The 14,815-nt window shown below is 29.4% G+C and overlaps 1 protein-coding gene across 1 annotated transcript; it reads left to right on the top strand.

Annotated features, from left to right (window-relative positions):
* Positions 1-4,834: 4,834 nt before the first annotated feature.
* LOC132730710 (cardioacceleratory peptide receptor-like) lies at positions 4,835-13,122 on the top strand. The gene is made up of 7 exons (XM_060716688.1): positions 4,835-4,958; positions 8,423-8,567; positions 8,982-9,182; positions 9,485-9,657; positions 10,018-10,162; positions 11,039-11,128; positions 12,450-13,122. Exons 1-7 carry the CDS (start codon positions 4,875-4,877, stop codon positions 12,689-12,691), a joined length of 1,080 nt encoding a protein of 359 aa, XP_060572671.1. The 5' UTR covers positions 4,835-4,874; the 3' UTR covers positions 12,692-13,122.
* Positions 13,123-14,815: the final 1,693 nt, after the last annotated feature.

Genomic DNA, 14,815 nt, shown 5'->3' with positions numbered 1-14,815 from the left:
TAATAGCTGTCTGATAGATAAAACAACAAGTAAATAATTCATATGAATTTGAGATCTATGAACTTTGTTGAATTACGTTTTTATTAGTGAACAATTTAAATATTTTAACATTCCTTTGGTTGAACCATGTGTTATTAAAAGAGACGGTTTTTTGTTTCCTTTTAATAACTCATTGTATAATAGAACATGTACCTCAATTGAAACAATGTTTTCTAAATTTCCGGATATGCGAATGTTTTATGCTCAACCTCACCGAAATGAATACAGCAGCTGAATGTTTTGTAAGATTGTCATTTGCACAATGATATATGGTATGTCAAGTGTTTCGGAACATCCGTTCCGAGATTACTAGCACAATTTAAGACCAAACTAACCACAATATGTAAACATGTCTGACGGGAAAAATGTTTAGCGGTATAACTAGCAGTCATTGAACGAAATAATGAACTGATATTTGATGCTTATTGATTTCATTTTATTGCATTGCAGTTTGATGTTTACAAGCGATTAAATTACTCAATAGTATCATAAAGAATATCTATAATATAAATGGTTCTTGCCACTTGATGTTCTATAATATTTTTATTATCTGTTGATTAGATTTTATGCTCTAATAATCGAAACAATCTTTTTTTTTGAAATATCGTTTTTCATCAATTACATTCTAAATAGTATATTTGGATTTTCGTTCAATGACTGCTAGCTCTTATTAAATAGTGCGTGTCTTTTACCAAATCTAATGCATAACGTTTCAGTTCGGACCGCCTCATTAAATTTCTACACAGTGAAGCTCCACGCATAATAGTTGAAAAGAAAAAACAATTGATCAGGTACTTTATGCTTTTTTGATCAAGCAAATTAAGTCTGAAACTGAAAACTATTTATAACAAAACTTAAAATTGACACCCTATAACATATGCAATTACATAAATTATTAAAGAAGGTTGTTATTTTTTTATTGATTCCAATCGAATTTGAATATGTTTTTCCATTTTTTCATTGCTTTCGACGAAACCTTCCAAATTAAAAAATTTCCAATACTCATAACAGCAGGTTTAAAATACTTTGTCACAGTTGCTGCTTACTTCATCGCACTTTAGTTATATATATCCTTTCGAATTATCCATATATGTAACACTATTTTAAGGGAAAGGGCGTGGCCGGGGGTATAGTAAAATACTATCAGAACTTGATACAGCTATTCCTCATTAGTTCAATATGTATCTGTAAAATATCTGCATTAATTGGTGGCCTTACATTTTATTGTTTAAGAACTCTTCTCTACATTTATTGCACTATTACTTCCCGTCAGATATGTTTACACATTGTGACATTTTTGGTCTTAAACAAATTGAATCATTAATTGCTAAATGTCTGCAAGGATAAGTATACTAAAACAACATTTGTCGGACATTTCTTTAATTCCGCCAGAGAAAGAATTGAATGATAACATGATTTGTCGTTTGTTTCTTCTTCTTTGTATCTAGCATTGTCCGTAACTTCGGCATTTATGTGTTGTAATTAATTTGTTCTTAAATAAAATGGTGTTGATTTATGTTTAATGGACCACTTTCATTGCACTATTGAAATATCAATGAAAGGATAAATAACATTAATTGAATGACAGGTATATAGTCTGAAAACAAAATCAATGGGTAATTAACCCATTACACGATACGCATGCCTTTTATCGCCTTTTTCACCCCCCCCCCCCTTTTTGTTGTCTCAAAATGTGAAAAAATGACTTATTTTGGCCCCAACACTTGTTTTTGTTTGAGAAATGTTGTTTAAAAAAGTGACCACTTTTTCGGCGCCTTTTTCCCCTAACCAAAAGAAAAATCAAGGGGTGCCTGAAGGGGGATATGCTCCCTTCTTGTTTGGGGGGGGAGTTAAAGGGGGGGGAGACAGTCCCCTCATCGCCAAGAAAATTTTGGACTTGTGAGAGGCTAAAAATGACCCCAGATCGATCATAACGTAACGTGTAACCAACGCTGAAAAGCCTTTGACTCTACCTTAATAAATTGAGAAGTTGCAGCACTTTGAAATCATTTTGATGGAAACAACACGCAAAATAGTGATTTTTGGCAATTTTGAAATGTCCCCTCGTTGCCATGGTAACAGGAAATTTAAGACTGAGCACGTTGTTACAAAGTCAATGGTCCAGTCAACATTTGTGACAAGTTTGATTAGTATTGAAGCAGTTTTTATGATTTTATAGCAATTTGAACTTGTAACGGGATACTTTTCAATGCAAACAGCCGTTTTTCACAAAATGCTCATGAAGTTATGGGTTAAACATGTCCTTGCTTACTCCACCGCCCCAACAGATTTGAAGAATGTAGATCTGAATGGCCTTTTAACTTTCTCCAACACGATCTAGTCCTACAGGAAAGACCGACGCACCGTTTAGCCAAGGAACCGATGAATGCCAAGAGCGTTTAACAGTACACGAAAAAATAATGTTAAACAAAAGGCAAACAAACAAAGAGTACATAGAATCAACCATAATGGCCATAATGAAAGTAAAATATTGTTTATGGATTGGAAAAAGAAAATATTTAGGATAGATCATTCAACAACAAGGTATGAATATAACTTAATTATTTTCTTTTATTCATCAACGTGTCAGGTAACGCCTTTATCATGATATATATCAAAACAAACAAACAGCGGACAAGGCTTTATAATAATTACATAACTTTAGAATTGCGGGGAAAAAAGTACATTAAAATATGTGTCTTTTTAAGAGTCTTAAATATACAATTACTTTAAGAGATAAGTACTTTTTTATATAATACTGATATTTCCTATAGCGATATACATGTATTATATAAAAACGTAAATAGGGAAAGGAACTAGTACTTGAAATATATACATACAATATTATGTTAAACATAATTATATCATTCGGTGTATGCTTATTCCTTCTTGTTATTGTGTTTGTAATTTTCTGTATCCAGTAAGCTTATTTTTATAGACTGTCAATGTTATTTCTAATGATATATATGTACAAGTTATGAATAATCAATGATATTATAATGATTCAAATTTAAAGCTAAATGCAACATTTGTGGAAGAGGGGGATCTGTAAAGTTGCAAATATCAAATGTGTGACAATTCATACGAATTGAAACTGCTTGCTTAGTTTTCCCAAAATATTACATATTGCATTTATTACAAGTAATAAGGTAAACAGCATCATATTTCGATCGTATTTAACATAAGTTAATTTGTGTAACATGTTACTCATTGATAAAGCAAGGGGACCAGAGAGTTTTGTTACATATTCCGGAAGAAATATTATGACTAGATACCGAACACTCGAACGTATCAATCTTTGCTTGTTTATAAGCAAAGCCTGGTTTGTTATTATTGTGCTAATATCTTACGCCTGCTTTTTTAAGAAATTTTCAAAATATCTCAATATTATTATTTATTAATTAAAACCCTCAATTTCGCAAACCGAGTTCAGTATAACTGTATGTACAATTGATGGTTCTTCAAGTTACATTACACATATCAAAACTTTAAAATGTAAACGGTCCAATAAGAACGAAAAGATTCAAATATAAATTATAAATATAAGGATTTCATTTGCTAGTAATATATTGTGAATAATTTAAAACGATTCCACTCCTCCAATAATATTGCAAAAGAAGTTTAAAATGCATGTTAGAATGAATTTAATTAATGACTGCATGCAAGTATTAACATTTTAACATTACTTGAACAATAAATAAACTAGTTCAGTTTAAACCTTTTGATTTCATATGTAAAAATTGACATGTTTTCTAGATTCTCCTACTAAAATGTCTTAAATTTAATTTTAGTTAGTCAAACGTTATGGTAAACTCTACAACGTGAGACAAACTATCAGCTTTTCTGCATTACACTGCTTCTACCTTTTTAGAGTATCCTTTATTTAACCTCCCTTCTCAAGTATGTGATGTAAATATGAATATAATATATGTATCATGTACATCGGTGTATCAAAATAAACTATGAATACTGCAGAACACATCGTGGTAGCTACGATAGCTACTTAAAGTTGCATTGTTAATAAAGCTAGTGAGAAGTTAGATAAAGTTTCTTTTGTGGAGGTTTTGCATTCGTGGATTGCAAATTACGTAATAGACATAACCAAAACAGATTTAGATCACTACAGTAACACAATACAACATCTAATTCGGTCTAATGATTTTAAAAAGAACATAAGATAAACAAAATGAAGTAAACAAGGCATTTGAATTGATTTGGAACGGAAGGTTTGTAATACTATCAATAATTGTTGGTATTATGTATCAACGAACCACGAAAAAATTATATATGTGACATGCTGTCACACCTTGAGACTCTTGGTTGTCAGAAAGAGACGCAACGATACGTCTCAATTGTGATAAGCAAGTAATCGTTAATATATTCTGTATTTTTGTATAACCAAGATATAAATAAGATAATTTGTATCCATGGTAAATATTGTAATGGCAAGATTTATATTTACCACATTTGTGTATAAAAGTAAATAACAGTTATCTATATATAAATATATATATTTTTATATTTACATTTTTATAATATATATATCGAATCGTCGAACACGTAAGCTGTTCATGTTATTTATGTTCTTTATATATAAGTTGCTTATAAGATAATACTACTTAAATACATTGTTTATAAGATAATTCGGATAAGGCAAACTCACTATCGTGGTCCGAACGCGTTTGTTATAACCGAGTTTCACTGTATATTAAACCATTCACTTTTTCAAGGACAGAAACTATTATTAGCTGTCACTACACTTAGTTTATGAAATCTGTTTTGATAGTGAAAAAGTGTTCTCATTTGGAGTAAATATTTAATGTTAAGTCTTTAACATGGACAAAAATAGCTTTGTTAATGTGACGGCAGGTACAAATTATGTTCAAAGTAAAAATCAAACGGACATGTCTTCATCTGAGGTAAGAAAACAGAAATAATATTATTATACGGATATATAATATAATTATTTATTAATTAATATTTGATTTTTTATCATGGGTATATTATACAAATATATAATATAATTATTTATTAATTAATATTTGATTTTTTATCATGGGTATATTCATACAAAGTTAAAATAAATGATCTACCAGGGTAGTAAAAATATTACTATCTACGTGATGCAGTGGTTTTTGATTACATAGTTTAACATTGAGTAACAACTTGCTACATGTATGCTGAAACGAATGCTTGTATATCTTTAATAACATAGTTTAATCATTCGGAGTATTTCCGTTACGCTTGTTGACTGAAACTGTATACTATACTTTTTTCAATTGCTTTTCATCTTTAATTGTTTAATATTAGCAATTTATTAAATAAATTATGTTTTAAAGTTCTGTATCCGACAACATTTGCATGTTATTGCCTTCATCAAATTTATGAGGAGAATTTTTATAAAGGTATTCAGAGAAATATTTTAGTAAATATTTTTCAAACATGTTCGCCATTTATTCTAGCTTATACGAGAGATGTGCGAAAAAAATGCTTAGTGTGCCGTTGCACAGAATCCTCATAGAAATGGCAACAAATAAATGCATGCACGTACAAAGTTGTTTCATACTTACAGATGGGTGTATAAATAAATGTAGCTATGAATTACTGAACAATTAGACATTCGAATTCACAAATAAAGGTTGAGTACTTTACTAAAATCGTTGGCAAAAGTGTTGACAAAAAGGAACATATACGGACCCGTATGTAAACAGCTCGTTCTTAGCTTGACTTGCTTTTGAAGCAGGTATTGGCTGAAATATCTGACATTAACATAACATGTAATAAGTCTTATGACACAATTCACATATGGAAAAAGAAATATAATTATGGGTTAGACTCAAACAAGGAAGGTGTAAGTGTGCATCTGGTGCCGAAAACATATCAATAATTAAAAAAATTGTTGAAAAAATGTTAGATTTACAGTTGACGATATTGCACGAAAAAGTAGTATTTCACTTTGTTATTTTGATTCTATTTGAAACAATATCTTTAATAACATGAAGATTCCTTACATGGGGTGCCTTATTGTTGAATGAAGATCAAATAAGCAAAGATTAAAGTACCCTTACAGCTTTTCAAAATATTTCAAAAATATGATAAAAAGAAATTTGTAAAATGTAGTAATAGGTGGTTGACACTTGGGTGTATTATTTTGAAGGAACTGTTTACTGTAAAATACGGGCTTCAAAAGCTAACAAAAGGGCAGTATTTACTTAATCTTCGTTGAGTGCAAAAACGGAACTGTTTTGCATGCAAATGTTTTGTTAAGTGCAGGTATTGCAGTTTAGATGCCAGTAAAAAGGCAAAAGTGTCACTTGAAAGTATTTTTCAGATGAAGTAAACAATATTCTCATAACAGGCGCCAATTTATTTGTTTCAAGCATGTACTTTGTACACGATAATGCCCCAGCTCGTAAGTCTGCCGTATAAAAGTGTTTTTGACAGAAAAGGTAAAAGTTTAGGCCAACCATCCTTGTGCACAAGATATTGCCCCTAACAGCCTCTTTCCTTTCTCGATATTTGAACAGATTCGATGCTGGACGTAGAACTATTACAAGACAGGCTCTGATCTGCCATTTTTCAGAACCTTATCTGTTAAACCCAATTTACGTACCGTGACATATTCTAGAAAGGGACCCATCGACAGTTAATGTGGTTATTTTAAAAAAATGGAAATTACACATATAAAACGTCAAATTTCATCATTAGCAATACTTTTTATCTTGTCTTGATGAATGTGAAAAAAACTCACAAATATTTGATTTTGAATGCATATTGCTAAACTGTTTGGCAAACGCTCAGAAAGATGTAATCTAAAAAGACTTGTTACGTCATTTTGTTCAAAGTAGTGAATCTAGGTCTTAAATAAGGTTAAATAAGATTATTCTTTCAAGATTATCATATCATATTCTGCTACTCTTGATTTAAATTCCAGAAATGACCATAACGTTCCTGAACTATCGAAACATTATCTAATGTGCGCTTAGCAATCATCTATCTTTCTGAAACAATTATTTCAACAGTTCATGAAGTCGGTGAAAAGCTTGCTCAGCAGCAAGAGTGGTTTATATCCTTATATATGGGAAACAGTCCCTTGTGTTAATTCAACAACTTTAGATTTTGCATATTATTATGCTCATTTACAGTATAAACGTTGTTACATTGTAATATTATATCTTATCCAATTTTGCATTACTTGAATATCCTGTGCTAGAATACGTTTTAACAAAATCAGATGATATTCAAAGTCAACTGTAATGCAGTTGGTGTATGAGACGTTTTAATTTGAAATATTTTTGAACTCATTATTATTGTACAGCAAGAGTTGCCTCTCTTTATATTCTGCTCTCGTGAAAATTGGGTCCGGCTATTATTATTCCTCTATTTCCGTGATAAAGACATATATGGAAGTTGAAAAATAGTTTACAAATGTTAATTGCGTTAGAATGTAAACAGAACGTGTGGTGTTGTCAACCCGAGAGTGTTTATTGATGCAATTACATTCTCAACGTCATGATGTACAATTTAAACGTGTGGTGTACGTTCTATCGTTTACATTTCTACGTGTCGCAAATTTGAAGTTATACATTTCTAAATACAGTTTGCAATTTATCTAAGTTGCAAGTTAACAGCTTTCATTTTATCAAATCAAGATAAGCAAATCGCTTAAAACCAGTGCAGTATGTAATTTTGGCTCGACAATTAGATTTTTACTAATCTGTTTAGTGGAACCGAAGTATGCATTGTCAAGTTTCAAAGGCTTGATTTTTGGCAACGAATAGCCTCCATAAAGATGAAAACAATTATATCTTTAAGTTACGTTATATAAATGTCAATCAAAGTGTATATTTTGCTGACTTTTACCATTAAAGGGAACATACATGTACTATTATTATTATCATCATCATCATCATCATCATCATCATCATCATCATCATCATTATTATCATTACTATTATTATTATTATAACGGTGATTTGTAAAATGCATAACGTGCGTCATTCTGTTTAATTTCTGAACCTAGCATTCATTCTTGTAATGAGTTGTCATTGCTAAAGAGATTTTAATGCATTGTTATTAACATCTGTATAATAATAATAATATGTACAGCAAAAGTATGATATATTGTTTTTGTAGATCGATTGCTCTATGATTTACTAACTTTATTGGACAAAATTATTGTATTAATCTTATTTTCTATTATCGCTGCATCAGGGAGTTATAAATTATTCATACGATATGTATTGACATGAATTTTACCGGAAATATTTTTTTCAAACCGTTATTACATTCCATTGATATTCAGACACAAAACCATTGCGTCAAAATGGCGAAGATCTCTTGTATTATACATTCTATAAGTTCTTTTCTCTCAATATTTCAGCCATACGAAGCAGCTGCTGCAACAATTTCCTTACTTTTGTTCATTATCATAGTTTGCCTAAATGGACTTGTAATTTACATCCTCGTGTTCAGGAAACATGAAAAGAGTCGCCTCTTCTATTTTGTACTGAATTTAGCAATAGCAGGTGAGAAAACTATTTTTTCTTTTACCGTAGATTCTTTGTTAAACTCATTTATATTCAGTTCTATAAATAAGTATGTTAACTCAAATCCAAATCTTGATACATCAAGCTGTATCTTACATACACATCCTTAGTAATATTAAGGATTATGAAGCTGAATATTGTGACCTGCAATCAAAAGTAAGAATTTCATAACACGTCAGATAAATGTTTAATTTAACCCGTAGTTAAATGTTGAGTAACAGGAATATTGAATTATCAGTATGTAATGGAGTTCGTTTATAAACTACTTAAAAGCAATTTAATTACAAAAGAAAATATAAATCAAACGCAGTGAAAACAAATTTCAACACAAACAATAGGAACAAGAATATAATTCAAATTTAAACGAACCGTTGGTTATGATTCACATTTCAGATTTTCTCGTGGGTGTATGCAGTGTCCTTGTACTTGGTATAACTAGTGCAATGCACAAAGAATGGTATGGTGGTGACTTTATGTGTAGACTTACACGTTTTATGTCAACAACGACTGTGATTGCATCTAATAATCTTCTGATCAGCATGAGTGTAGACAGGTTTCTGGCAATAAAGTATCCATTTAAAGTTCTAAGAATAGGTATTGTTATTTCCGTATTTCTTTAAAAAATCATAACGTGTATCCACAAATGCATGTCTTTTGAATAACAATTATTTGTCATATAAAATGATAAAAGATGGTTGTTTGCATGGTCCGGGTAATTTTTCGGGAATTGCATAGTCCTGTTATTCGATTTGATAAATAATTATAGAAAACAGACATTCTAATAATACTAGATATATACTCTTTATAGTAAAATTGGTCATTCATTTTAAAATGAATTCTGAGCAAACGAATTGAATGTAAATTAGAAAATATTATTATAATGATCTATCTATCAGGTATTTATAGGAATTTAGACAAATGCTTGGTCGCAGGGGCATGGCTTATCAGTATAGTGGTCTCAAGTTTTTTCATCATCTACAGTCGGGGAGTAAATGCAAATCCAAATAGAGCTGATATTGATGAACAAAAAGGTGGCTGTGATATCAAACTTCCAGATAATTGGTGGAAGGTAATACAGCGGTTGGCAATATTGATAATAAGCGTTAGATAGATTGTTATATTGAAAAGTATAACAAATTAAATATAATATAAATGACAGAAGAATATGAATGTGCATGCATCTGATTTGAATATTGCCTGGTATATCACAAGATATAACAAATATTTTGGTATCATTGTGAATGATATAGGTAACATTCTACATATTTGAATAAGTACTTGTTATTATAAATAAACAAGCTTAGGGGATATATCAGTCTGATTATTTACAATAAAATATTGTTTCAATGTTTTGTCGATTTCTTGTCAAAGGTTTGTTGCGGAAAACAAATAACTTATACATGTTTTCACTTGATTTCATTTTAAACAGCCGTATAGTCTTACAGTTGCAGTAATTATCTATGTGTTACCAACAATCGGTATAACAGTATGTTATGTTGGTATATGTATCATAGTTTGGATGAAATGGCATTCAAGGGTAAAATTATCAGAGATAAACACCGATGCAAGCAGAGGTAAGACTGATTAAGTATCATTTGTTCTTCGATGAGTTAAGTATTGTTTACTTAATATTTTAAGGGCAATTGACTATAAATTATTTTGACAGATGTGTGTACATGGATTTACTTCAAGAAGATAGATCTTCAATTGGCGACTTTTGCATAAGGTTTCAAATATTGATAAAAAAAATCAATATATAAAAACGAATGTATCATTTTGATATTATTATAAAACGTTTTACTAAAAAATCGCGTTGATCAAGTTTTGAATTATTTTCAATAACCATTTATCAAATAAAAAATATCATATTCTTCTAAAACTTAATAGAAATTATCTGCTACATACATGTATGTAATATGAGATCATGTGTTTCACACCTGCCTGTAACTTCCATGTATAATTAGTTTGTGGTTTGTTGTTATGTCTAATACTTAGTACAATCAACGAAATCATTCAATGTATTACAGACATTCCATTAAAGACCAATTCACTTTAAAATGTTTTAAAAGTACAAGTCTTATACTTTTTTAACAACTTTCATTAACAATTAATGATACATTCTTATACTCATAAAATGTATTTCAGACTAGCTATAGATGACAGAAAAAAATGCTTCGGACTTTACTCTAGCCACATAAAAAATTGACTTCAATGAAAATGTATAAACATGAATAAAAGGAATATAATTAGGACATCATTGTCATTTTGAATTTAATTACATTTTTTAACAAAAAAACACTTAGAAATTTACAACATTATTTGGACAAATAGGAATGAACCTCTACTTAATAAACTTTTTTTTTCTTTAGCTGTTAACTTAATGTCAAGATATGTAACAATTAGGTAATCTCGACACATTATTGATATCTATATATCATATATCATTATAGACCGACTTCAAGGTGACAACTCATTAAAACAAGGAGTTCTTCCGAAGGCGAAGATAAAGAGCATCAAAATGACAATGGTCGTATGTTTGGGTATGTAAATGTTCTATAAAATGTGCAAAAAATTAACTACGCGACAACTTCATTAAACACTGCATGTTTTTATCAGAAACTGTCAGAAACCATTTTTGATCAAAGTTAAAATTTAAGCTATTTGCATTTAATTTCTTAGAAACTTACACCGATACATATTACAGTGCATTATATATAAGCTGTATTTACTTCATGTAAATGTTAATTACCATTTCTGATTATTTAAAAGTGAAACACATATTAATATAGTGATGTAAAATGATACATGCGTTTACATTACTAAATAAAATATGTTAAAACTAATGGTGCTAATAATTGTTTTTGTTCATTTTTAGTGAAAAATAAATCTTGTTATCATTTTAAAGACATTTTGGAGTTTATTTATATATATAGTTAAGGTAGAACACCCCTAATGGGCACTATAAGAAACTGTAAAATTGAAAACATAGGACAGTTTTATGCCAAAAATGTCACTTGTATGCAAAATTTAAACAAAATTTACCGTGTGGTTTATGAGTTATGGACATTTTTCTGAACTAAACCCTTGCCATGAGAAGGGCTTTTTTCAGATATGAGGAAACTCTTAATAATCTATAATATCATCATTATGAAAACTGTTTTCCTATTGCTAATTGTTAAGAAACAAATAATGACATTTAGGTAAGAATTTTTAATATGTATAAAAATGTAATCCTACCCCACCCACTTTCAACACTTATTTGACCATTTCCCTATGTAAAAATCCTTATTTAAAATATCCCTAAAAATTTCCACAATGAGGGGCTGTTTTCAAAGTTTGAATTAATTTTCTTAAATGTATATTGGTTGGTCTTGCAAAATATAAAATACTTTTACCGTGTAGTTTTGATTTTCTTTATCTTTGAAAATATCTGGTATCATATTTGCTATTAAATTTGGCATTATTTAGTAAATAAATACCTTCAATAATTATATAATTAAAATGAAGCACTGTTTTCTTCCATTAGGGATCTGAGAGATAATAATAAAAAATATTACTGAGAGATAATTATAAAAAATGTTTAAAAGAAAAATAAATAAATAAATAAAAGTTGCCCCTTCTGGGGTTTGAACCTTCGCCCCTCAGTTTCAATACACTTTACAGTGATTCTAGCCTATTTAAATAATCTTCAAAGTGGAGAAAGTGCATTAGGGGTGTACTACCTTAATTTATAAATCATTAAACTGAGAAGTATAAATGAGATCAAAACAAAACAGATAATAATTAATCTACATGAACCATTGTGAATGAATATTGTATCGCATATAATTATGTATTAATACACTTTTGTTTTACTTTCAGCCTTTTTCTTATGCTGGACGCCTTATTTCGTAGTAATGTTGATGTACATATTTCACCCAGGTACGGTGGGAGAGAACTTTACTCTTTTATTCAACTGTCTATACCCACTCAACAGTGCCTGTAATCCTATTGTATTCATGTTATTCAATCGCAAACTGTTCACTTGCGACACTTGCGGAAAAAACGACCAACATGCTGTACAATCGTATGAAGACAGGGACACACAAATGACGTCAATCTGACTAGGTGCTTGCATCTGGTTAGTACTGGAGATGTTACACGTTGAAAGAAGATCAAATAAATCAAGGCACTAAAATGAGTACAGCATTGATTCATGGCTACAAAATTTGAAATTTAAACAAACAAAAAAAACAGGAATTGTCACGTTTAATGCAAAGAAACATGTCTAAAATATTCGAAAAAAAGTCAATGCTTTACATACATAATCTACTAATATTTTTTGTCTTATTCCAAAGGAATGTTTCTTTTTTTTGTTATTACTTCAGATATTTAAGCAACAACATAATTCATTAGTACTGAAAGTATTACACTCTTTCAAACTGCTGCAATAGTCCGTCCCATTTTTATCAACAATCTAATTTGAATTTGTTTTATTTTTGTACAATCATAATATTTATTTTTTATCAAAACAGATTTGAAAATTCCATGTTAATTTTTTTAAAATAACACTAACACGCTTTAGTATATCTTAATACTCAGTATATAAAACGAGTATGCAAGATAAATATCTTTCTCAAAGACGATTAAATAAAAAAATTGTTTGAGTATGTAAATAAAGAAACTCATGTTTGAATATGTAGATTTAAAAATCATGTTTGAATATTAAATTTTGATGAAACATGTCTTGTTTGAATATATAAATATTTTGTTTTATTATACAAATACAAATATCCTGTCAGAAAATTTTGACATAAATATTTTGTTTGAATACATGTATGTTAATATAAAGACTCTGTTAAATTTTGTAAATATAAATATCCTGTTCGAATATGCTATTGACATAACATTATAATACGTGTTTGTATCCAGTTCAAAGATATAAAACGCTCAAATTTTATATTTTTAGAGACTGATAATTGCTACACAATCTTTTTGTAAATGTAGAATAAACATGTTTTGACTACACACAAAGAAGACATCTTATGTTTTAAACTCTACACACTATAGGTGGACCAGACAAGAATATATAGTGTCATTAAAAAACTGGTGGTTTGTTTAAGAAAGAATCAACTTTACTTGACCTGTAATATGAAATACAGCTTCCAACATACAGATTGTACATTCTGTTACTAAAATAAGACATACTCAGAAAGAATAACATAGATTTCAATTAATTTCATGGATCATTTTTTTCTCTTAGATGAGCATAGTATGTCTTCAAATATGTAAATATGAACATCCTGTTTGATTATGTATATATAAATATCTTAATGAAATATGTGAATATAGATACATGTAATCCTTTTTGTATATGTAAATGTAAATATCCTTTTGTAATACCTTTTTTAATTATGTAGATAGTAATGACTTAATTTTTAATATTAATCTGTCATCATTGCATCGGCGATTATGTTATATAAAAACCATCTGCGTGTTACTGATTTTGACCCGAAAGGGCGGTGTTACTGGGCTTGTTCTATTTTATCATTAGCAAGATATCTCGTAGATGCTTCATAACTACAGAGTCACCATTATTCATCTTTAAGACTTGACACTATATAACTCGACTAATTTAAAAGAAAAAACTGCGCATTCGAGTGCACTATTACACGATGTTAAAAAAGAAAGCACAGGCTATTTTAGTGGGAAAAAGATTAATAATTCTAATTCTGTCGTGGTTTGTAACATTTGAATCATCTCCTAACATATTTCTGGAAAACAGAATTTGACAGATTTCTGAAGAGCTTTTGTATATAAATATTGGCAGGGGTTCGAACACACAACGGTTAGAGGTTTTCTATTCAGAACTTTATTTTTAGAGTCGCAGTTTTCAATAAAAGCATATGAACATATAGAATCGTCAATTTAGACAGTTTTAATGATAATGTTGTTCATTTAATTTTATCAAGGTGAGAAAGTTATCGATTCTGTAAGGGCGCAACTAAGTGCAGAAACTGTTTTAACTTGTGTACATTATATTTCATTTTAAATATTCACGAATAAATGTTACATTTTATAAATAAGATACATGTATAAAATTAAATTTAATTTTAAATCACTCATCTTATGTTTTGATTTGATTCAGTGTTAACTTTAATTTTCCTTTTAACCACGTTAAGGGAAACCGACATTATGTTTTTAATAGCTTAGATTGTGTATTATGTCTCAAATAATAAAGCGTCGAC

This window comes from Ruditapes philippinarum, unplaced genomic scaffold (assembly GCF_026571515.1).
Source record: "Ruditapes philippinarum isolate M1 unplaced genomic scaffold, ASM2657151v2 ctg8834_1_1_1_1, whole genome shotgun sequence".
In the NCBI taxonomy this organism is placed as follows: Eukaryota; Metazoa; Mollusca; class Bivalvia; order Venerida; family Veneridae; genus Ruditapes; species Ruditapes philippinarum.
This window is presented reverse-complemented; position numbering and strand designations above follow the sequence as displayed.